Genomic DNA, 24536 nt, shown 5'->3' with positions numbered 1-24536 from the left:
TTTTGGAAAAGTTTAATTACGAAAATTAACGATATCTTTTTTCTCCCCCCCCGAATCGAAATAACGATGGAACGAAGAGAAACGAGGAAGGCAAACGGTGACAAAAGGTGAGGCAATTGAAAAGAGAAGAAGAAGAAGAAGAAGAAGAAGATGGGTAAACCGGTGGATGAAAGATTGCACGTAATCGTACGGAAGTGAGCTGGCCGAAGGAAAGAGGAGGACACTGTCCCACACTATGCAATTCTCTTGGCGGAGAGAAAGGATTGCCGTTGAGGTGAGATTTGCGGTTTCCTTCGCGATAATAGTAAAGGGGTATACGTATACACCTAACGTTCCCCGTATACCGCTTTACCAAGTTATATTGCGCCTATACGGCCTGCCCGCTTAAACGCTTTGCAATACGCACCGGGTATTAACTTTGCGGAATTTTAATTTGAAATAGGGAATATGCCTCTCCCCCTTGGGAAAAAGTTTATTTCAGGTTTATTTTTTTCGCGTCTCAAACTAAATATTGTTAATCTCAGAGGATATTTATAAGAAACACGATTAAAAAAGATTGAAAGATTAAATAAACGTCGAAATGTTTGGAAAATATTTTATATTTTATCTTGATATTTCTATAAAAAAATTATGCCCATTTTATTTCCATTTTATCTTGGAAATACAATTTTTCCAAATTTATTTCTCGATCGATCGGATGAAAAGGGAAATACGAAAATTGAGGAAATTCAAGGTTCGTATTGTTATAGAGATTGTGGAGCGGAGGAGCGGCGTCCTTCTCTGAAGCGGTCGAGGTGTAGGTCGGTAGATTTTATCGCACAGGAGATTCCTGTACGCGGTACGTCCATCCGCGGGTCCGTTTTGTATTTCACTTGCCGCGACATGCGTCGCGCTCTCCTCCATCGCGTGCACGAACGCTCGCCAGCCTTCAATGACGCCACATACGCTGAAATTAAGTATTCCACCGCTCGTACACCCGGTCGGACCGCTCGTCCCGGAGATCCGCAACTCGGATGGAGATGGATCGTTGCTACGCAAGCTTTCGCTTCAAAGCGTCGAAATTTCAATGAAAATTCAAGCGACAATTTTTCCAGCGATCGAATTTTTCGAATCGAGCTGATGAGAAAATTTTGCACGGTTTTCGCGATTCCACTTGGGATCGTATAAGGGATCGAAATTTCAATGTTTCAAAGAAAATTTTTCAAACGAAGATTAAGCTAATGAGAAAATTTTGCACCGTGTTGAGAGTTTTCATGATTTCACTTGGGATCGTAAAAGGGATCGAAATTTCAATATTTCCAAAGAAAATTTTTCGAACGAAGATTAAGCTAATGAGAAAATTTTGCACGGTGTTGAGAGTTTTCATGATTTCACTTGAGGGATCATAAAAGGAATCGAAATTTCAATGTTTCAAAGAAAATTTTTCAAACGAAGATTAAGCTAATGAAAAAATTTTGCACCGTGTTGAGAATTTTCATAATTTCACTTGGGATCGTAAAAGGGATCGAAATTTTAATATTTCCAAAGAAAATTTTTCGAGAAATTAAATTTTTCGAACGAAGATTAAGCTAATGAGAAAATTTTGCACCGTGTTGAGAGTTTTCATGATTTCACTTGGAGGGTCATATAAGGAATCGAAATTTCAATGTTTCAAAAAAAATTTTTCGAACGAAGATTAAGCTAATGAAAAAATTTTGCATGGTGTTGAGAGTTTTCGCGATTTCACTTGGGATCGTAAAAGGGATCAAAATTTTAATATTTCCAAAGAAAATTTTTCGAGAAATCAAATTTTTCGAACGAAAATTAAGCTAATGAGAAAATTTTGCACGATGTTGAGAATTTAAAATTTGAATTTATTAGGACAGTTTTCACGATTTCACTTGGGATCGTAAAAGGGATCGAAATTTTAATATATCCAAAGAAAATTTTTCGAGAAATCAAATTTTTCAAAGATTAAACTAATTAGAAAATTTTGCACTTCACAATGGAGAGTTTGAAATTTCAATTTTCAAGCGAGCTTTTAAATTATGAGATTTGAAATCGAGGGATCAAAGTTTAAACTTTTAAGCAAATACTAGCTCACGTTTAAGTCGGTATATCGTTTCTATCGGCGAGATCTGTAAGATAATTATGCATATGATACAAAATTGTTAGGGGCGTTTCCTTCAACGTTCGAACGAAGAAACTGGAACAAGGTTGATTCGATTTTATCGAGGCATATCTAACCTACAGATACAAATGCACAAGGTGATCCGTTTAACACGCGTGGCATGTAAAGTTCAAAACGAGATCTAACGTGAGACTACGAGAACAGAGCACTTTTTTGTAAAATTTCAATTATTTAAAAATTCCAAGCATAACAAATAACTTAACTTTCCATTATCAAAAGAGGCTGCAAACTATCAAAAAACGCTATAACTTTCTACATAATAATTAAGTTAAATGGCATATAAAATCCAAACGAGATCTAACGTGAGATTATGAGAGCACTTTTCGTAAAATTTCAATTATTTAAAAATTCAAAGCATAACAAATATAATTTTCCATTATCAGAAGAGGCTACAAACTATCAAAGATCGAACGCTAAAATCCAAACCAAGATCTAACGTGAGACTATGAGAACACTTTTCGTAAAATTTCAATTATTTAAAAATTCCAAGCATAACAAATGTAACTTTCCAAATCTTTACTTTCTAAATTTTTAATAAAAAGATAAAAAATATATATAATAAAATCTAAATGATACAATGAAATTCCTTTTCATTTCCTTTAGCTTCTATTTTTTAAAAATTGTGAACGGGGATTCGATCATCAGATGATCAAAGATCGAACGCTATATCTTTTCGCATAATGGTTTTCCCTCCTTCGGCAATGTATTACGAGGGCAGAATTTCCGAGACTGGAAACGCACAGCTCGGGAAAACAATAATTCCGGCTAATGATGATTACCTAGCACTCAGCCCGGCTAGGATTAATTTAGCCCATTTGCATTCGTAACCGAGCCGTTACCTGTTATACCCGTCTGCTACCTTGTCGCAATCGCCACGGCCGTGTAAATAACGCCGTGCTCCATCCTCGAAAGACGGATCTCCTCTCGTCGTTTAATAAACGCGTGCCCCGTCCACTACTCCGCTCGCTTACAACAGCTCGTAAAAAATTTTTATTCGTATCTTTTTTAAATGGAATTGAAACGTTTCCCTTCGTGATAATTTTATGCGCGTACACACCGATAAATATTCGAATTCGACTCGAAGATGAATAATAATATCGGTCTTGGGTCGAATGGAGGCAGCGTTTCGCGAACACGGGAGGGTCGTTATAAACGCGAGGCGCTGTAGTATTTTGAGCCACTGAGAAAAGAAAGTCGGCTGAGTAATCGAATGGAAATGGGTCAATCGGCTCGATGAGGAACACGCGAGTTCGAGACGGTGCCCATTAAACGTTTGGGCCGCTTTCCAAATCGAGATACCATGAGAAAAGCTTGCTATCGTGAGTCAACCGTTCGAAACGATACGTCTTATTTCCTATCCGTCCAACTTGTTCCTTCGTTCCTATTTTAATTTATCCTCCCTACTTAAATCCTATTAATGGGTTACAATTAATATTTTCGACAAATATAATTTCTCAACGAAAAAGTATACATTACATGTACGTTTCAAAGAAAGGAAAGATCGATGAAACGAGCTAATACCGAGATTAAACACCGTATCGATTCGACGGACAGAGAGATCGGAATGAGGCAACGGGTTTCAACATCGATTCGCATTAAAATTACTGAGCCAGCAGAATCCGGTCTCCCTTTAACGCATCGTCGACCGTATAATATGTGCTACAAGATTATGAATGATCCTGTATTAGTAACGAAAAACATTAATGGATCGTGACTAGCGCTTATGTCCGTCGAGTCGTGTTCCATTTCATCTTTTTGATTTCTTGTCCCTGAATCCGCAATTAGTTACACTAGACTGTATTCAAGAGAAGAGTAACTGAACGTAAAGTAAACAAAATTAAGAAAATTGGACGGAACGGAGCATAAGTGGAACATTGTAATTAGATTCTAGTGCCCCCTAGCCGTCGCTAACGGAATTCTAGATATCCCTAGATCCCTTAACTTCCCTATTAAAAGAGATAATCGATATCGCTAATCGAATTTTAAATATTCCCAGACTATCTATCGAAAACATCACAAATAAATGGGATACAAGGATTTGGAAATAAAGATGAATGCAATCTCTTCATCGAGCGCCATTATTTTTCTGCTGTTTACCGATTTCTTCCATTCGAACAGCGACGATTCGGGGGGAGGGGGGTGATGGCTGGTGATACGACGTCTTCTACTTCGGGGGCGTTGTACTCTCCCCGTTCCAACTGGTGGGAACGATGCTTTCTCATGGCGCTCCAGGGAATTTGGGCGAAAAGTTTCACCCTGCTCGGCCCGAGGCGAGCAATCCTTACGGCGCCGGAAACTTTTCGCCAGTCCAGACCTCGTCGCCGATCTCCCCGTTATCGCGTCGCCTTCGAAAGCTCTGGTTATCGTTTCACGGAATGACCAGCCTATATTGTAACGATAGAAAGATCGTACCTCAACGCTGGTTCTTACTTCGTCGAAGAAGATGAGATGTTTCAAATCTCGCTTTTATTCTCGTCTGATTTTTTTTTTCTTTTTTAAACGAACACGTAGTAATATATATATTTGAAAATAATAAGTTTTTAAACGTGTCCTCAAAATTCACGTAACCTTCTAAATCGAAACGTTTTTTTGGAAAAATTAAATGGAAACGTTTTTTAAAAATCATCGAACACGATGTTTGATCACCACCGTGAAAAATCAACGTCAAAATCGCGATTCTGTTCGGACGAATGCCGATAATTTCGTCTAGTGGGAAAAGAAGAAAGAGAGAAATAGAAGAGAGAGAGAGAGAGAGAGGGAGAGACTTGTCAGGGAAATTCCCGCGTAGCTTCTGCTAAAACGTTCTCGGTGTGTGCGTGTGTTACGTTCTTGTGCGTGCTTTCGCGGCATTCACGTGAGAAAACTCCCTGGAGAAATAACCGACTTGTATGTAATGTACGCCAAGGTATTGTAAGGGGGTGTAAAGCCAACGCTACGGCCCTGATGGGGGATAGTTGCATAAAAAAGATAAAAAAGAAGAAGAAGAAGAAGAAGAAGAAGAAGAAAGATAGAGAAAAATAATAAAAGAGGAAGAAGGAAGGCATCGATCTAACTCGCAGGTGTGAAACGTCATCGACCCCCCGATGACGTGTGCGTGGCATGTATTTATTATTTTATTAGCATCAGAGACCGGAAGTTGTGAAAATAGAAACTTCTCGAGGTGAACGGAAACGAGTGGAACGAGGGTGTTAATTTGTTGGATGAAAATTAGAGGACTGAGATGTTGAACACGCAATGATGCATGATTCTTATGGTTCGTTTTAATCATGTTTCTTTGAATCTAAAGTCATGTTGTAATTTTGAGAAAATTTTGTTTATCGTATAGAGAATAGAGTTAAATTAAATAATGTTTTTCAATTTCTTTTTTTTTTTTTTTAAGATAAAATATTTTTACTACAACAGAAAATTAAAAGTTTAAATGATGTAATTTATACGCGAGACAAAATTACGATCAGTGGAGTACAGCGCCACGGAAAGTTGACGAACTAAGATTTGATTATACCGTTTGCTGGTAAGTCAGAGAACTACTAGGATTAATAGAAATTTCTTTATCGCGGGAATTACGAATATTTGAAAGTTTTAGAGTAATAATAATAGATGCTTCAAAAATGAACAAATTATAAATTATGTAAACATAAAAAAAAATGATTTCAACATACCTATATTAAAATATTAGTAATATATATTTACAACTACAATCTTCAAAAGAATTGTAAGAAAATTAGTAATTGTAAATATATAATTTCCAATCGAATCGATCATTTTTATCCTATCTACTATTCTCCAATCCTTATATCAATCCTATCATCTAAAAATAATGATTTATATTATCGATTCAATATTTTTCTTTTTTTCCATTCAATTGTCCACGAAATTTAAACTTAATTGAACCCTTTATATTTTAAAACTTCATCGATCGATTAATATATTCAAACTTATACGAAGGAAGAGGGCTAAACATATCACGATTCGTTAAAACGGATACATCAAACCGACAATTAAGAAAGAAAAGAGGGGAAAATAAAGAGAATATGATAGAGGAAGTCCAGTTTCGTCGAGCTTCCGCCAGCATGAGATGCTGATCAACCAGGTAAGCTACGTGACACCGGTCCAACCGGCTGTCAGAACTTTATCGAATAATAAACGAATTAAACAGCGGCGGGACGATGGGCTGGCGGACATTTAAAGTGCTCGTCCATGTCCACGTCCGTCCTGGCTAATTACCGTCGACTTTAACCGCGATCCAGAACAGCAAATTTGATCCTGGACAAAACAATTTCCGCCCAACAACTCTGTCTCCCCGATTATATTTTTCCCCACCCTCCCCCATCACTCTCCCGTTTCGAACGTTTTCATCTTTATTCTAATTTCTCATACGAATATTATCCATTAATAAAGTTACGTTCGAATTTTCGTCTTCTCTACCCTTCTTTTACCTTCTTTTTTTTTTTTTTTTTCGAAGGAACGATGATTGACAGACAGTTTTCACTCGACGTCAATTAGAGGGAATCGAAGGGGTTCGTGTTGAGATCGCGATGAAAGCTTCGTCGAAAATATGCAAATCGTGCTTTTTCTTCGTTACGAAACGAAGAAGGAAAGAGGAAATTTGCAAGAAAGAAGAGATATTAGAAAAAAAATTTTGCAATCCACAAAATTCCTGAATTATTCCTATTTTACAAACGAAAACAGCGGACAGATTGTTTCATCGCTCGAATAGTAATCGTCCCCGTTATTTAATAATGAACGGCCAACTTCAAGGTTTCTCGGTGTCCAAAGACGGACAGGGTTAAATTTTCAACGTGTCTACCGAGGCTGCTCCACATTAGTCAATCCACTGAACACAGTTAGGACTAGACAAAATTCTATGCGATATCTATATATATCTATAGATAATAACAAATTTTACCACCGTTTATATGAATTTTTTAAAATTCAAAAATTCAAATTAATCATCCCTCTTTTCGTAACTAATCGTAACTAATGATTCGTAACTAATAAGGTATTTTTTTAATTTTAATCACATTTTCCATTTCGATCTCAATTTTCGAATCGATCCGCTTTTAAAAACCGTTTAATTAAACGAAGAAACGAAGAAGTTTATTTTTCTCGAATTAAAAATCTTAAATAACGAAATCGAGCAAGACGCAGAGATCGATTAATCACGAGCGACTAACCCTTTGTTGCCGGTCGGACAACCCCTCCTTCGAGATCCATGGCCAAGTAGGATTCGAGTAAGTTAATCCGTCGATCGGTTCTGTTCATTCAGGGCGCGGATAAACATCCGAAATGAATTCCAAGGGTGGTTACCAGGACAAGGGGCGCGAGCGTGTGGGCAACTGCTAACCGGAGGGTTAAATTAAGAGGGGAAAGAAGGGAGCAGTTTCGAGCGATAGAAACCGAGAGAAACGAGAGTCGAACGCTCGTAATGCGACCAGCTTAAACTTGCGATGGGTCTCTGGGGTATGAAAGAAACATAGAACGTAAAAAAAAAAAAAAAGAAAAAAATAAAAGAGAGAGGATAGAGAGAGGGTTGGATTAGATCAGACTGACTGACTGACTCGAAACATTGAGACATTGGTAGATGATGCGTAGAATCCAATTTCGTTACAAAGATTCTGATAAGATTACTCGAAGAATATTAGAATAAATTCAAGTAAAGATATTATTCGACGAACTTCACGAAATTATAATAATTTTTCCCACACATTCATCGTTTCCACTAAGAGAAGAAACTATTCCAAAAACTTATCCAGACTTCCTTCCTCCCCTCAAAAAAAAGAAAAGAGAGAGAATGGAGAGAATTGAATCGGTTGAATTAAATCGCTGACTGATTGATTCGAAACATTGAGAAGAACTGATCAGACATTGGTAGATGACGCGTAGAATCTAATTTTGTTACAAAGATTCTGATAAGATTACTCGAAGAATATTAGAACAAATTCAATCGAAGCTACGTAAAAATATTATTCGACTTCGCGAAATTATAATATCGTTCTCATTAAGAAAAGAAACTACTTCAAAAATTTATCCAGACTCCCTCTCTCATCCCAAAAAAAGAAAAGAGAGAGAATAGAGAGAGGACGTTGAATTAGATCGTTGACTGACTGACTGACTGTCTTGAAACGAAGAATATTAGAACAAATTCAATCGAAGCTACGTAAAAATATTATTCGACTTCGCGAAATTATAATATCGTTCTCATTAAGAAAAGAAACTACTCCAAAAACTTATCCAGACTCCCTCCCTCCTCTCAAAAAAAAGAAAAGAGAGAGAATAGAGAGAGATCGTTGAATTAGATCGTTGAATTGACTGACTAACTCGAAACATTGAGAAGAACTGATCAAACATTGGTAGATGACGCGTAGAATCTAATTTTGTTACAAAAATTCTGATAAGATTACTCGAAGAATTAGAACAAATTTAATCGAAGCTACGTAAAAATATTATTCGACTTCGCGAAATTATAATATCGTCCTCATTAAGAAAAGAAACTACTCCAAAAACTTATCCAGACTCCCTCCCTCATTCCAAAAAAAGAAAAGAGAGAGAATAGAGAGAGATCGTTGAATTAGATCGTTGTGTGACTGACTGATTGATTTGAAACAAAGAATATTAGAACTTATCCAGACTTCCTCCCTCCTACCAAAAAAAGAAAAGAGAGAGAATAGAGAGAGATCGTTGAATTAGATCGTTGAATGATTGACTGACTAACTCGAAACATTGAGAAGAACTGATCAAACATTGGTAGATGACGCGTAGAATCTAATTTTGTTACAAAAATTCTGATAAGATTACTCGAAGAATTAGAACAATTTCAATCGAAGCTACGTAAAAATATTATTCGACTTCGCGAAATTATAATATCGTTCTCATTAAAAAAAGAAATTACTCCAAAAACTTATCAAACTCCCTCCCTAAAAAAAAAGAAAAAAAAGAAAAGATCGAATCAACCAATCCTTTCCAAACCGATCTAATCAATTTTTCAACCGTCAATATTCATCAACGTTCAGTATCATCCCGGAACAAGGGGCGTAGCTATATCAACGAACGATGATCGGCGGTGACGACGACGATGGGAACCATTCCAGGCAGAATTGAACCCGTTTTTTAAATGGAGGAAGCGCGGTGGCGGAAAACATAGTCCGGTTGTTTGCCGGCCGAGCAAACACGCCGCCACTTCTCGAGGGCGTAATCGAAATTGCGGCTTCGACGTCGGCGAACGAGTTTCCGCGGAATCGTGGATGCGACCACGGTGATTCGATTACCGTGCAGAGCAACACACAGAGAGATTCCGGGGAGGGAGGGGAGGAGGAGGAGGGGCTTCGGTTCGTTCCGAAGGGAAGTTGCCGCGGAACGTCCTCGGCCCGTGAATGAAAAGGCCGAGGAGGGCGGGGGTTGGGTTTTGGCCTGCGGCGGCAACGGGTCTAACGGCGAGGCTGGCTAACGCACTCCTGGGAAGACATAAATGTGTCCCTTTAGCGGCGGATCTCGTTCCGAAGCGTCTCCTCCTCTCCCTTTGCGCCCAAATTTTCTTCCACGCGACAGACGAATTTTTATTTTTCTTTTATTTCAATTTTTTTTCAAGGGAGGGAGAGAGAATTGCTCGAGTGGTGTAAAGAGGTTTTAAAGGTTTCTAACTTGAGTTAAGTTTGGTGTTAAGATGATCTTAACTTCTGCATTTAATTTTTATCTCGATTCAATCGTCGAGATCCCTAATTTGTTCTTCCATTTATAAAATATAGATCTATTATTAATTAATTTAATAAATAAAAATTCTATAGGATTCCCATAATTAAATGTTAAAATTTTAACTTAAAAATTTATATTCACCTTATAATTTAGAGTAACAGTAATTATTTATCATTCGTTCAATCCTTCGATTAAAGGACAATTAATTGTTGTAATGTGATTTGTACAATCGATGCACACTTGGAGCTGTTTAAATTTTAATTCACGGAGGGAATTTGTAAATTTAAAAAAAAAAAAAAAGTTTCACCTGCTTTTCCCAAGGGTGAAACGGGCAGATAAGAATTTTACACTCTTCTGTTCTCCCGCTTCTTTTCCTTGCAATATCACAAACGAGGGTAATTTGAATTCCTGAAACATGATCGAACACTCGAGGGGTTCGCACGTACCTCCCGTTTACAAATCACCGTTCCAGATCAATCAGACGAAATAGTTAATTGTGTCCGTGACTATATTCCTACAGTTGTAATGGACTTGAGAGATTCGTGGAGTAAAACCGAGTCAAACCGAACTGGGTCCTCTCTTGCTCTCCGTGTAATCGAATTACGTAAGCGTATGCACGTCGAATTCGTGGAAACTCGTGGCCAATTCGTATAAAGCAAATCTGCAGGAAATTTTCACCTGGTCCCTGGAGCCCTGATAAAAACCTTACACCTTGTACCTATTTTACCTTACGATAAAGGAATTCGTATCGAAACTTTTTGTATCGTCTTGATTGATATTACACGAAGAACAGGCATCGAATTCGATATGAGGTAAAAAATAAAATATAAATAATGAAAATTGAACGATCGTGAAATCTCTCATTGTCGAGATAAAGATAAACTAATATATATATAGAATTTTAATTATTTAAACGTAACGCAAAGTTAAATATAAACGAATATTGAAATTGCAGAGTTAACAAATTGCAAATTCACAAAATTGGATGTGGCAACAGATTTAAAATTCTAAATACGAGGCTCCCGAGTTAATTGCAAAAGTTTGGAAAATTTCAAAATTGAATGTAAATTTCAAAGTTCCAAATCGGAAAGTTTACAAAATTGCAAAATAATAAAATTGAATATTATAGAAACGAAGAAAATTTTGAAAATGAACGGAAAGTTGGTAAAAAAAAAAACAAAAAAAATTGTAAGAATCACAAAGCTGATTGGTGGCAAAATTTCTAATAAAAATTAAAAATCCGCGATCAACCGGAACAAATACGAGTTCCAATAAATTCAGGATCGTCTCACTTACGCCTCGTCGTCTCGTCGATTTGACCCTAATTTCCCTTCTAAACATCCCCTCGTATTCTTTTCTCTTACGAGGCAATGTCCGCCTGAAAAATTCACCCCCCTACAACGAGACCGAGAAACAGAAAAGGGAGACAACCCTCTTTATCGCCGTAGCTTTCTGCTTGTTAGGACCTCCTCGAGATCTCTGAGATTTTTATGGGTCACGGGACTGCTTTAAGAATCTCTGCATTCTTGTATTCCTTTTTCTTTCATTTCCTTTTCTTTCTTTTTTTTTTGTTTTCATCGATCGTTGATCAGAGATCGAATCAAAGATTTGACATTTATTACATAAAATAATCGCGAGAATAATTATTTCAACACTCACCGCTGTCGAGGCTGTTCTGATTCTCCAAATCTAATCCTTGAATCGAAGATGGCCTCCCCTCTTGTAGATACTCTGAAACAAAAATTATTTTAATGGTTAATGAAAGAGAATGAATTAACACATCTTTAATATGACTTTTGGCATAAAAATTGTTAAAAATATTTGCGTTATTCGTTGTAGAATTATTAAAAAAAAAAAAAAAAAAAAAAGGTAATGCATTACTCGATGCACTTACACGTAACTTCACTTTACTACTTATGCAATATGCATAAAGAAAAAGAAAAAAGGCATAGAGAAGAATATGCCTCGATTCCATTTAATTTCTCTCTTCATATATACATACATATATATATATATATATACTCTCTTCATATATTTTCTTGATCTTGTCTTTTCAGGGAAACTACCTACCTATAATAATCCCTGGACGATTACGTTACATGCTCTTTCGACGTTTTAATTTTCACTTCACGCATAACACGATTACCTCAACTTTGAACGATCCTTCACTAATAGAAATCCTTTTGCGGGAACTTCAACCTACAATCTACGATCGATCTTTCATAAATTGATACACGCGTTTACACGTTTTCATTCACGAAAAAGAGAGAGAGAGAGAGAGAGAGAGGAAAAAGAAAAACATTTGAACACACGATCGATTCGATCGATTTATTATCCCTCCGACTTTTACAACGCGAGCCCCCCCTCCCCCCTGAAATCCAGTGGCCAATAATTCGAGCCAACACGTAGCTCTAATAGGGGACCACATTGAAATTTCATGGGATTTCGGGCGATCGAGCAGAACGAACTTAGATACACGGTGGCACGGTGTGGTAAGCGTGCTCCCGACCCTTTTTGCTACACGGACGGGTATAATACGAGAAAGGGTGGAAAAGAGCCGCGACGGCCCCACGGGAGCCATACCCCGGTGATATTGGCTCCCATAGCCTATTCCTGCTAGGCGTGGGAGGGCCGAACCTACCACCTTAGGCCGGCTGGCCGAGGAAAACTGGCCAAAATTCAAATTTCCCACCGGAGTATGCGCAACTTTAAGCGTAACTTGTGCGAAACAACCACCGACACCCCTCCATACCCCGATATTCGCGATCGGAGGGGGAGGGTCCCTTCTTTTTACACGCGTATCGATCATTGGTTGAAGTCGAGTCGACGAACGGGGACAAGGATACGATGGGATCCGCGGGATATTTGCAGATTTCGAAAATTGGAAGCGTGAATTCCTTTTTTTTTTATTTTTAATAAAATAGACGAATTGTTCGAAAACGAATCTGTTGGCGAACGAAAGTTTCTCGAACAAGAAATATTTTCTCTCCCTTTGAATATCTAGAAAACTCTCTGAAACGCTATAAACTCGAACGAAATAATCTCGAATCATGTATAACGAAATGGCCGATGAAACCTCGTCATTCTCTCATTCTCTCAGAAGAATCTCTCGTCCAAATGTTTAAATTGTTTATCCGAAATGAGGAATAACTGGTTGATAAGGGAAAGGAACAAAGAGAAGGGGGTGGAGGTGGGGGATAAGACGAAGGTCGCGCGTTCAAGCTTGTGAAATTATCATCGGTCATAAGTCATGGGGGGGAGGCGCGGTGCAGAGGAACGCAACGCGTTCGTGGTTTCACGTGGAAGAGATAACTCGTATAAATAACCCGGAAGTCCGCGGTGTACAATAGTCTTTTTTTACGAGTATGACTTTTGGGAGTTCCAAGGCCGCGCTTGGGACCGCTGTTGGTAATCAGTTTGTCGTTGCCACCGAAATATACTACGAGCGAGGAGAGGGGGAGGGGGGAGGAGGGAGGAGAGAGAGGTGAGAGAGGAGTAAAAAAAAAAAAAAAGAAAGAAACATTTCACTTGCTACGAATTTTGAAATCTCTCATTACGATGTGTGGAGGATCTTTGTTAACTTTGGCTCTTGTAAAAATTGTTTCCATCGTGCTCGATATCCTCTCCCGTTCTATCTTTAAATTTTTAATGTAAAAGTGTAATTCGTATTATCTGTTACTATTAAAACCTGTAATTAATTTTTTGATAGAAGGATATTTATTTAATTTCGTGTATATCATCGATTTTTTACGTTTTCGTCGAAGAACGATGTTCGATCAATCTTTTAAGTCGATAGCCGATTGACTCGACTTACGGGTGAATCCCTCAAGAAAGGGCAACACTCCCCAAGTCGAGGGCGCCTAAATTATCGCAATCCCTAAATCTCGCCAACAACTGTTTTTAAGCGTCGAATTATCTTTATCCACTTCATATGTGTATCATCTTCTGTGCCAATCATCTTCCATTTCATTTTTCTCAAACAATCCTGTAATTTTAAATATCTTCCACTTCTCTCAATTGATTAACACATCCAAATATCCAATTATCAAAACTTATTAACATCAAAAGTTAACGTTTCTTCAATTTTTTTCAAAAAAAAAAAAAAAGAAGATACTAATTCTCCAATATTAAAATCTTCAGATGCTCTCGTTAACATCCTCCATTCTCTCAATTCTCCTTTGCAACACCCTCTATTTACCACATTTTATCATCCTCGAAACGAAAAAATTTATAAATACTAAAACAATTATCCAAATTTATTAACATTTCTTCATTTTTTCAAAAAAAAAAGAAATTTACTGATTCTCCAATATTAAAATCTTCAGATGCTCGTTAACATCCTCCATTCTCTCAATTCTCCTTTGCAACACCCTCTATTTACATTTTATCATTTTCGAAAGGAAAAAATTTATAAATACTAAAACAATTATCCAAAGTTATTAACATTTCTTCATTTTTCCAAAAAAAAAGAAACTTACTAATTCTCCAATATTAAAATCCTCAGATGCTCTCGTTAACATCTTCCATTCTCTCAATTCTCCTTTGCAATATCCTCCATTTACCACACCTCGTCATCCTCGAAACGAGAAGAAAAAAAAAAAAAAGAGAAAGCAATCCCTTCATCCAAACCTGTTAACATCACAAAGCTGGTTAACATTTCTTCTCGCAAAAGAAAGAGAAAAGGGGGTTAACCCTCCCCCATAATATCCACGATTGTCTTTACGCGAGCGCGTATAAATTTGGGCGGCGCTCGAAGCTGTTGGGAACCGGTTTTGGTTTTGTATTAGCATGTAACTCCGGCAGGAGTTGAAGTTGCGATGGCTTGTGGGTGGCTGGGCGAACGTAGGGAGGGTAATTACCTCCTTGGGGAGCCCCCCTCCGTTCGCGTAGCCGGCAATAGCCCCAGCACGGGTACAGAGGCTTCCCACTGCTCCCAGTGGTCCCGCGGGAACGAGCCAGTGGCTCTCATCCTGCCGGTTCTCATTCGACCTAAATTGGATTTCGTCGTAGCGCGCGCGCGCGCACATGGACTTTTTTTCTCCCCCCCTTTTCGAATTGCGTTTCAATTGCGTGGCCAAAGGTCGAAGAGGGTTGGGAGTTAAGGGTTTAGAGTTGATCGGGTTCGCGAAGATTGAGAGATTTTTTTTTTATCGAGACGATGATGATTTAAGGCGTTTTGATGATTCGTCGAGGTTAGGCGTGGTTGAGATAAAAATTGCATTTTTGTGGAAGCGGTGTGGTGGTGTATGGGTAATTAGTACGATGAGTCGTTAATAAATGTGTTTTTGATGACAGTGATGTAGATGGTAATGGCAATGAGAACAGCCTTGAGACTGGTAGTGAGGATAATAGGATGATAATGATCTTTGGTGATAATGGTATTGAAAATAATAGGTATGGTTATAATACGGATAGTACGATGATAATTATAATGATGATAGTAATAAAGAGAATGGAAATGTTAATAATAATGACAGTGGTAATAATTATGATTCTCTTGGATTAACTTTGATTAAATTTTCGGAATAGTTGAGTTAATTAATAAACGATCTCTCTCTCTCTCTCTCTTTCTTCTATAATTTGTCGGGTTAAATAATTTTTCTAAAAATATTTCTTTTTTCCCCTTCTTCTTTTTCCTTGTCATTTCCTTGTCCACAGATTATTTTGATAGAGAGACATCGAGTTTGCTCATCAATTTGAGAAATGGTAATTTCGGTCTTTTGACGTTCGAGGGTTGTTCCACCCTTCGAATCGGAGAGACTAACCCGTAAATATGTATAATATGATATTTCGAGAAGGGTAAATTTGCCTTTGGAAGCGCGAAATTTTTAATCAAATCGATCTTTCAGTAAAATTTAACAAACCAACCATTTTTTCACAAATTTTCAGAAATACAACAAGTAAAGATTTAAAACTAACTAGTTTCCATCCGCTAATGTAACTCACGTTCAACTATCAGAATCTCGTGATAAATATCGACGTAAATTATTAATCAAATGCTAAAGTGATCATCAATCGAATTGGAATTCAACGTTCCAACTTGCAATATTTTTGGCTCTACCCGCAAGATGGAAACGGTTGGAATAGCTATTCGAGATCCTGATCTTGGTATGATATAACCAAATATATATAATACATCATACACACATACATATATATATATATATATATAACAAATTAGAATTTCACGATTACAGCTTGTGATATCGCGGGACAGTTTCGTGCTTACCATTCGAGCCTTGTCAGAGAGTTTAATTGCCGGGACGTCTCGCGACGGACATTAAATTCGGATTACTTAAGTCTCGGTTAGCTCGTTTTATTAATCTTCGTTGGAGACCTACGATTATTCGAAACGAGATGTTTCATTAATAAGTTTTCCGCCCTTCTAAAAGTGATTTCTGGAACGGAAACGCTATTACGGAAAAATGTTTCAAGTATTTGAACCTCGAGGAACCTCGAACCTGGCCGATTTGACTTGAAAGATGTGTTCGCAAAACTCTCGATACTCGATCGAAACGTGACGAGAAAAAATCGAAACCAAGTAGTATCATTCCAACGATTTCTATTATATTATAAACTTCGAACCTGGCCGATTTGACTTGAAAGATGTGTTCGCAAAGCTCTCGATACTCGATCAAAACGTGACGAAAAAAAATCGAAACCAAGTAATATTATTTCAATGATTTCTATTATATTATAAACCTCGAACCTAACCGATTTGACTTGAAAGATGTGTTCGTAAAGCTCTCGATACTCGATCGACGAGAAAAAATCGAAAAAGTTGTATCATTCTAACGATCTCTGTCGTTGGATCGAGTATTATATTATAAACCTCGAACCTGGCCGATTTGACTTGAAAGATGTGTTCGCAAAGCTCTCGATACTCGATCGAAACGTAACGAGAAAAAATCGACACCAAATATCATTCCAACGATCTTTATCGAGTATTATATTATAAACTTCGAACCTGGCCGATTTGACTTGAAAGATGTGTTCGCAAAGCTCTCGATACTCGATCGAAACGTAACGAGAAAAAATCGAAACCAAGTATCATTCCAACGATCTCTATCGAGTATTATATTATAAACCTCGAACCTGGCCGATTTGAAAGATGTGTTCGCAAAGCTCTCGATACTCGATCGAAACGTAACGAGAAAAAATCGACACCAAATATCATTCCAACGATCTTTATCGAGTATTATATTATAAACTTCGAACCTGGCCGATTTGACTTGAAAGATGTGTTCGCAAAACTCTCATCGATACTCGATCGAAATATGACGAGAAAAAATCGAAACCAAGTATCATTCCAACGATCTCTGTCGTTGGATCGAGTATTATATTAAAAAAAAGATAATCGATAAAAAAAAATAATCCCATTAACGATCATCGGTATGCGTATCCGCTCAAAGTGTGGCTTTATACTTTCACGATGATCCCGATATTATCCGTGGATCTTCCACCGGACAATTCAATTAAGCTCTCGAGCCGTTGCTACGGTTGATGTGATTTTAATTAACGCCATTGGTGGCGTTTTCACAAATCCTCCTCCCCTCCCTCACGAACGAAAACTGTCGATCATTTTCCAATGATAATTTTTTCCAACTGCACGATTACAAATCCTCTCGATTATCTTTCAATCCCTATCAATTAAGAAGAAGCTCATTATTCTCAAAAAAAAATTCTCAAAAATAATTCAGAGGATCGACGAGAATTCCTCCATCGGAATTAAATCACGGAGGATCCTGCGGCATCCTCTCTGACATAAATATAATACCAGATCGGCCGATTATTCGTAGAAATCCGCCAATAAGCCGGGCACACCCGGTGTACACTGTCAACGGCACATGGCAGTGTTAAGGGCAGGCCGTTCCCCCCCCTGGGAATCGGGCAAACAATAGCAATATAGGCTGGCCAAGGGGCCACCCTTCGGCATCCTTGCGAGGACGTCCTGCGTCCTTCGACCTTAACAGGCCGCGATAGAGAGAGAGAGAGAGGAGTGGAAGGAGGTTAGGCCACAGGAGAGAGAAGAAGAGAAAGTATACCGTGGGGAAAAGTTTAATTTCTTTCCGAGAAAGATGGCTGTTCCTTGTACTTGGCCACCAAGGCGCACGAGGATCGCTCTGTTTTCGATGTCTTCGTGCACCGGATGGATCGCGTTACGTCCGTATTAAGGGTGAATACACACGCGCGAGCGCGTGTATCGGTGCGCGTTATAATACAGATAAAGATGGCCGTGGCTTCCGTAGGAATTAATTTGACCGGATGTCCCTGCTGGGACGTCTCCGGTTAGACCCGCGACTACTTTTCGAAACGAGCTCTAGCTCCGACCTCTTCTATCTACCCAAAAATGAAAAAAATTGGGTGCGTTGGTTGGGTGGAAGGTCTGAAAGATTGGGTGAGGGAAGGAGGGAGGTTTGGAGAATCCACGCCGAGGTGAACGAGATTCTTTTGGCAAATTTTAAGTTAAAAGGTATTCGAAGGTATAGCGGAAGTCGTCCAAGGATTGGAAGAGGGTAGTGTGATGCATGGAAGGATTATTGGGCGAGGATTAATCGTGATTTTATTAAATGTAAAAAAATTATTCGAAACGCCGATAAATATTCAACCCTCGAAAAGTTTCATCCCCCTTTCGCATCAAATCTTTTCCACAACTTCGGGGAACTTATTCATACAACGGAAACTTGTTTCGAGTAATACTTGAAACTTCTACCAAAGGTCCACCCTCTATAGATCCTTAAATAAAACGAAACTTATCCTTCTCGAATTCTCTCAAATAAACAATCGTCGAAACAAGAAAATTCCAAAAAAAAAAAAAAAAAAAAAAAAAAGAAAAAGGATCTCAAACGATCGACACGATCGTTCTCGAAATATCATGGATCGAGGTTGCATAAATTTTCGAAACCTGTGAACCGGTATCGATCGAGGTCACGCAGTTCACGAGGGCGAGATGAATCATAAAGCGGCGCACACATCTGCGTAACGCGAACATATAAAGTCGCGAGGCTTATTAGCTTTCGTATTTCCCATCCACGTTTTGGACGCCAATTAGTCGAGGAATTAGCAATGGCTGCGATCTCGAAATTATTGCACTCGGCCGGTTACACTCTTCCAGAGTGGGCTCCAGGAACGAGAGGGTGGTGCGCGCGCCCCCTCCACGCCACCTCTGCACCCACCCGCCGTGGGGTGCGTCGTGCTAGGGTGATTTTTCGCGAAATCGAATTGCACCGTGGATTCAATAACGGTGTACGACCGTTTCCTGTTTGTTTCGAGCAAACAAAATCGAGCCCTGGTGAAATTTGTGCAATTGACTGGGCGATCATTCGGAGAGGAGCATATGTATGACGCGCTCGGTCGAGTTACAATTTTTTTAAATGGATTTCGGTTTTTCGTTTTACGCCATCCGTTCCCGTCCCGTGACATTTTTACGCCATCTTATATTTTGGAAAGGAGAGTTTCCTTTTTTTCTCTCTCTCTCATTCTGTTCATTCGTGGATAAATAGGAAAATTTTAAGGAAGAACTGGATTTTATTATTTTAAATTTAAGGTTTCTCTCGGGGGGAAGGGAGAATCTCTTTGATCTTCTCTAATTATCACGGTAACCGTGCGAGATAGAGCGAAATGTAGGGTGGAAAGAGTGGAAAGGATCCCGTGTAACTCGCTCGAAACGGCAGTCCAAGGAGAGAAAGATTAGCATAAAGTTAGCGGAGCACCTGATACGTATATGTTCGCACGAAAGTTAAGTTGGCTCGTACTGCCGGCCCTTCGAGTCCCCAGATACTACGCTCAAGCTTCGTCACATTTCGATACCAGCTTAATACCGTATTCCGAAATATCATTGCTACCAGAGAATACAATTTCTTGCTCTTCGCCAACTTCGCGGATATTGCTATTGATCACCGTGAAGAATAATTTCGTGGAAATTACTTGCGCAACATATGCGTGAATATGTGAACGCGTTCTCCTTCTGAATAATTAATCTTTGAATTATTCAAAAAAAAAAAAAAAACAAAAAGTTATTCAAAATTGAAATTAATACGTAATGAATTTTAACTTTGTCTCGTTTCGCGAGAAAAAGAAATTTTCTTTTTTTTAAAAGGATGATAAAAATAGAAAAGCACGCTATATATATATATATATATATATATATATATAGAAGAAGTATTTGTTTAATTAAATTTTAGGGACGAGTGAAAGGAAAGATTTCTTTTTAATTATGGGAGCAAGATATTTTTTTGGACGATTAAAAATAGGAAAAGGATATTAAAAAGAGATATATATATATAAGGAGATATTATATTGACGGGAGAATGAATTTTTGAAAATACGCCCACGCATCGTTACCCGACACATGCCAATAACGTTCGATTAATCGAAGACGCACGATTTCGTATGTTCCCAATTATCCCGCGCACGCGTTCTTCCTATCGAATATCCCACGCATCAACCCTCTCGAAATAAACTCGAAATTCGTTGATCAGAGGGAAACGTGAACGCTTTGAAACTCGATACCACGTGCATGAGCTAATTAACACGTGTATTAATTAACGCGCGCTAACACGCGGAACTGTTGAAACTTAATTCGTCTTAATATAATCGATACAATGAAATTTATCAAGAAATTATTCGAAAAATTTCCAATTTTCGAAAAATAACTTTTCTCTATCTCCTTTTCTTTTCTTTAACGAAGCTTTTTTTTTAAAAAAAGGAAAGAGAGAGAGAGAGAGAGAGAGAAATATGAAAAGAAAAAGAAACAAGGAATAAAGAAGACGAAGATTTCCATCCGCCAATCGCCGCTGACAAAACTCGCTGACTAACTGGAAGACGAGATCTCGGAGCAAAAGATGAAACGATGAGATACGTGCGCGATCTACGAGGATGGGATCGTTGGTATGGCCTCGGGACACTGACTCGTGCTACCTTTATCTCCTCGAGTTACCAAGTTTTACCGCGGAAACTAAAGCGCCTCGACAACGAGCACCGCTACCCTCCAGTTATTAGCGAAACTTCCTTCCAGACTTTCTCATTCGTTTACGCCGCGAATAACAGGTGGTACTCCATCTCCCTTCCTCTCTCTCATTCTTCGCGCAATCGACCGATATCCCTCGGATTCTTAACCCGCTTATCTCTCGCTACTCGATCTTTTCTCCTCCATTTTCTCCATCCATACTTTCCCCCCTTTTTTAAAAATCTGCAAACGTGTTTCCTTCGTCAATCACTTTTCCTAAAATTAAATATCTTCTTTTAATTTTTAATCGTCCAAAAAAATACCTTCCTTCTATAATCAGATATCTTTCTACTCGTCCCTAAAATTTAATTAAATAAATACTTCCTCTATATATATATATACATATAGCGTGATTTTCTATTTTTATCATCCCATTTCCTTTAAAAAAAAAAATAAAATTTCTTTTTCTCGCGAAACGAGCATCTCGAAGTCAAAAGAACAGCAGCGGGGGAAAGCGGCCAAGTAGAATATTTTTCACCCCATCTGGTGGATCAAAGTTAAATTGACTGTTTGATCTCTGATTTCTAATGCACTTTGTACCGCCTCCCTCTCCTACTACTCACTCCCCCCACCCATTTGCCATTCGATGCAGCGACACACCATGTGTGAAACACCATCGCTGCCCGCTAATACAGGGGAAAGTATATGATACGGTCTCGGGCAGAGAGCTTCCCGTTCCGTCGTTATAAACTCGCTCCTCTCTCGCCACCTGTGCGTTTCCCCCGCTCATATCTAATGCGATTGTACACTCGCGGTGGTTCGAGTTCGTGCGCTCCCTGCAATTGCAATTGGAACTCGATGGAACGTCCGTCCACGAGCTTCTCGTTTCACGTTCACGGGGTTGTTGCGCTCGAAGGAATTATTCTTTGCTTTCAAATCCAAAGGTTTATTTCATTTATTTATTTATTTATTTATTATATATCATTATATGTATAATAATATATTTATATATTATATATTATTTATTATTATATATATTAGATTCATTTATTTATTTTTTTTTCGTTTCTTTTTTTTGCTTGATCTATATATATATATATATCTTTTGAGAGAAAAAGAGGTTTCAGAATTCTCTGTCTAAAATTTATAGTCCGTAATTTTGATTCGTAATCAGAAGTTAGATTAAAATTCAAGATCGATTTGCGGGAGGGAATAAAATTTTCTTAATTATTGGATAAAAAATGGTATAGAGGATGGTATAAGAAGATGATAGGAACGACAGAGATTGGAGAGGAAAAGGAAGGAGAAAGTTAGATAGAGAAAGAAAAAGGGAGTATCAACGTTAGTTGCGTTGGTGAAGGCGTAATTACGAAAGCAAAATACGCGTCTGACGATGAAGAAAATAATTACGCCGCCTGATGCGGAGATTAAAAAACCATGCAATTTTTGCGCGGGGCATTTTTCCACGCGTTACACGCGAAAACCTGGTCGAATAACGCGAGAGTTGATTTACAACTGCCACTAGAGATGTTTCCTCGCAACGGGAGGAGAGCATTTTTTACGCGTATTACGCGAGATATTTTTCCTCGCCGATGTTTGACAATCGCCGTAATCATAGCACGAAAGGATTAATCGTTCGATGGAAACGAAACCAATATTCGAATATTTAGGAAAAAATATTCTACGAATTACGTGTCAAAAAATTTTCTTTTCTTATTTAGAGGATCTACGAAGCTTCCAAAAATTCCTCTCTAATCAATGATTTAATTTTAACAAGCCTTTACACTCCCTTACAAATGTAAACGTACAGTAATGTACAGTAGCGGCATACCCTTCCAGGCTCGTACAACATCGTTGAACAGCCAGATATTGCCGCAAGTGAAAATTTATGATCGCCATCCCTGGTCCCGGACAGATATGATCGTGCACGTGCACGAATTTAGGTTTGTATTATGTGCCCTCCGCGCAATTTGGAATGCATACGGGAAGATGGAAGATACACGGTGTCACGTTCGTATACACGGTGTCACAATTACGACTTCGAGCGCGCGTGATTAAATTCAAGCGAAGGCGCGTCGCGTTCGTGATGTTTTCAACGTTCTCGCCTCGCGCGACGACTTTCTCAATTTTTCCCTCCCCCCTCCCCGACAGTTTTTTTTCTCTCCTCGATTATTTTAACTGGAGAGATTGCTCCTATCGACACGAACGATTCTCGAGCTGGTTAAATTTGATATTTGTGTAAAATGTTAAATTAAATTTTGGCATTGGTGCGACGTCGAGAATTTCGTTTCAATTAATTCGGTGTACGAAGTTGGTGGTGTTCGTAGCTTGTTTGCTAATACATTCAGCAATAGAACGTGACGATCATGATCAGACTCGTTATGAACAGACTGATTACGAAGCGTGACTCTCTTCCAATCTCTGTTTCAATTTAAGAATATTCAAGAATCGATCAATCCCTCTCCTAAAAAAAAATTCTTTAAATTCCAAAATAATTCCCAAGACAATCCATTTCTTAATGCAACAAACGTAGCAAAATTGCTCGTTCATCGGAATATACGAAATATATCCAATCCAACAACAAACTCTGCAAGAAAATTCGATGTTCCTCCACCACTCGTACGTATGTATACCCTCCATCGATAACCTTTAATTTCATCCAATCTTCGTCGTAACTTAAAAAATTTACCCGTGGCGAGGTTACTCCGACCGATACTCGAAGCGTTCTCGGCCCACGGTTGGCACAGGTGCATCCGTATCGCGCGTGTAAAACGCGCATGTATCTCAACTTCTCCACGTGTGTGAGTTCTGAGCCCTCTCTCCCTCCCTCTCGCGGTGTAAACGCAAGAGACGAAGAGAGAGGGAAGGAGGAAGGGGAGACGAGGAGATCGAGGAGGAGAGGAAGGAGGAGGAGGAGGAGGAGAGAAAAGGAGAAACCTAGAAGTCGGCCCCAAGGGATACGTAGAGCTGTGCCATGGCCCGAGGCAGCTCGTCACCTGGGACAACCTTATATCGGCGAGTACAGTCGCATCGAGAAAGTGCCATTGTACCTAAAGCCGTTTTCCTTGCTCCTTGATCAACAGCCATTCGAGAATAAACCGCGGATACGCTCTTTCTCTTCGTTTCTCGGGATAGGGTAGTAATCTGATAGATAATTTCCTTCAGGAATCAAGAGGCCTTCGTTCCTTTATTTTTTCTTCTTCTTTCTTTCTTTCTTCTCGAGTGGAAATTATAGGAACAAGGACAAGATGGTAACAGTTGAAAATAATTTTTCCCTTGTCTTCTTTTTCGATGAAGATTTAGAAGGATGAGGTTCGTTAAATTTTGAAAAATTTTGGATTGGAAGAGTCTTTTTTTAAGAGAGTAGGTCGTGTATTTTTAGTGATAGTTGTTCTTCTTTGGGAACAACGTTCTCACTCTTTAATCCTTTCGATCCTCGTACCACGTACTTTCGCGTGCTCGTTTATTCTCTGGGGCATACACGTCGAACGTAATGACGCGAAATATTAGAAATTATCGAAGCAAGTACTCTCTCGAAATTCGATCCTCCCTAAATAAAAAGAAAAACCTATTAAAAATCATTCAAATCCTCCCTAATTGTTTAACTTTACACATTAAAATATAACGTCTTGCAACAACGCTCACAAAAATACCACAACAAAACAAACGATAAAACAAACGATAAAAAATATCGTATTAATCTAACAACAGAGGCAACTTTCGAAAAGG

At 38.6% G+C, this 24536-nt stretch overlaps 1 protein-coding gene across 1 annotated transcript in view; it reads right to left on the bottom strand.

Annotated features, from left to right (window-relative positions):
- Nucleotides 1-24536, bottom strand: part of LOC122711030 (zinc finger protein 423) — an 84992-nt gene that overhangs the window by 42866 nt on the left and 17590 nt on the right. Inside the window, exon 4 of the mRNA XM_043929409.1 lies at nt 11519-11590. Within this exon, the coding sequence (XP_043785344.1) occupies nt 11519-11590 (72 nt within the window). The remainder of the gene's footprint in view (nt 1-11518; nt 11591-24536) is intronic.

Source organism: Apis laboriosa, unplaced genomic scaffold, assembly GCF_014066325.1.
Source record: "Apis laboriosa isolate Shangri-la unplaced genomic scaffold, ASM1406632v1 scaffold16_cov148, whole genome shotgun sequence".
NCBI lineage: Eukaryota > Metazoa > Arthropoda > Insecta > Hymenoptera > Apidae > Apis > Apis laboriosa.
The sequence above is the reverse complement of the archived record's forward strand: the minus strand, read 5'-3'. Positions and strand labels throughout refer to the sequence as shown.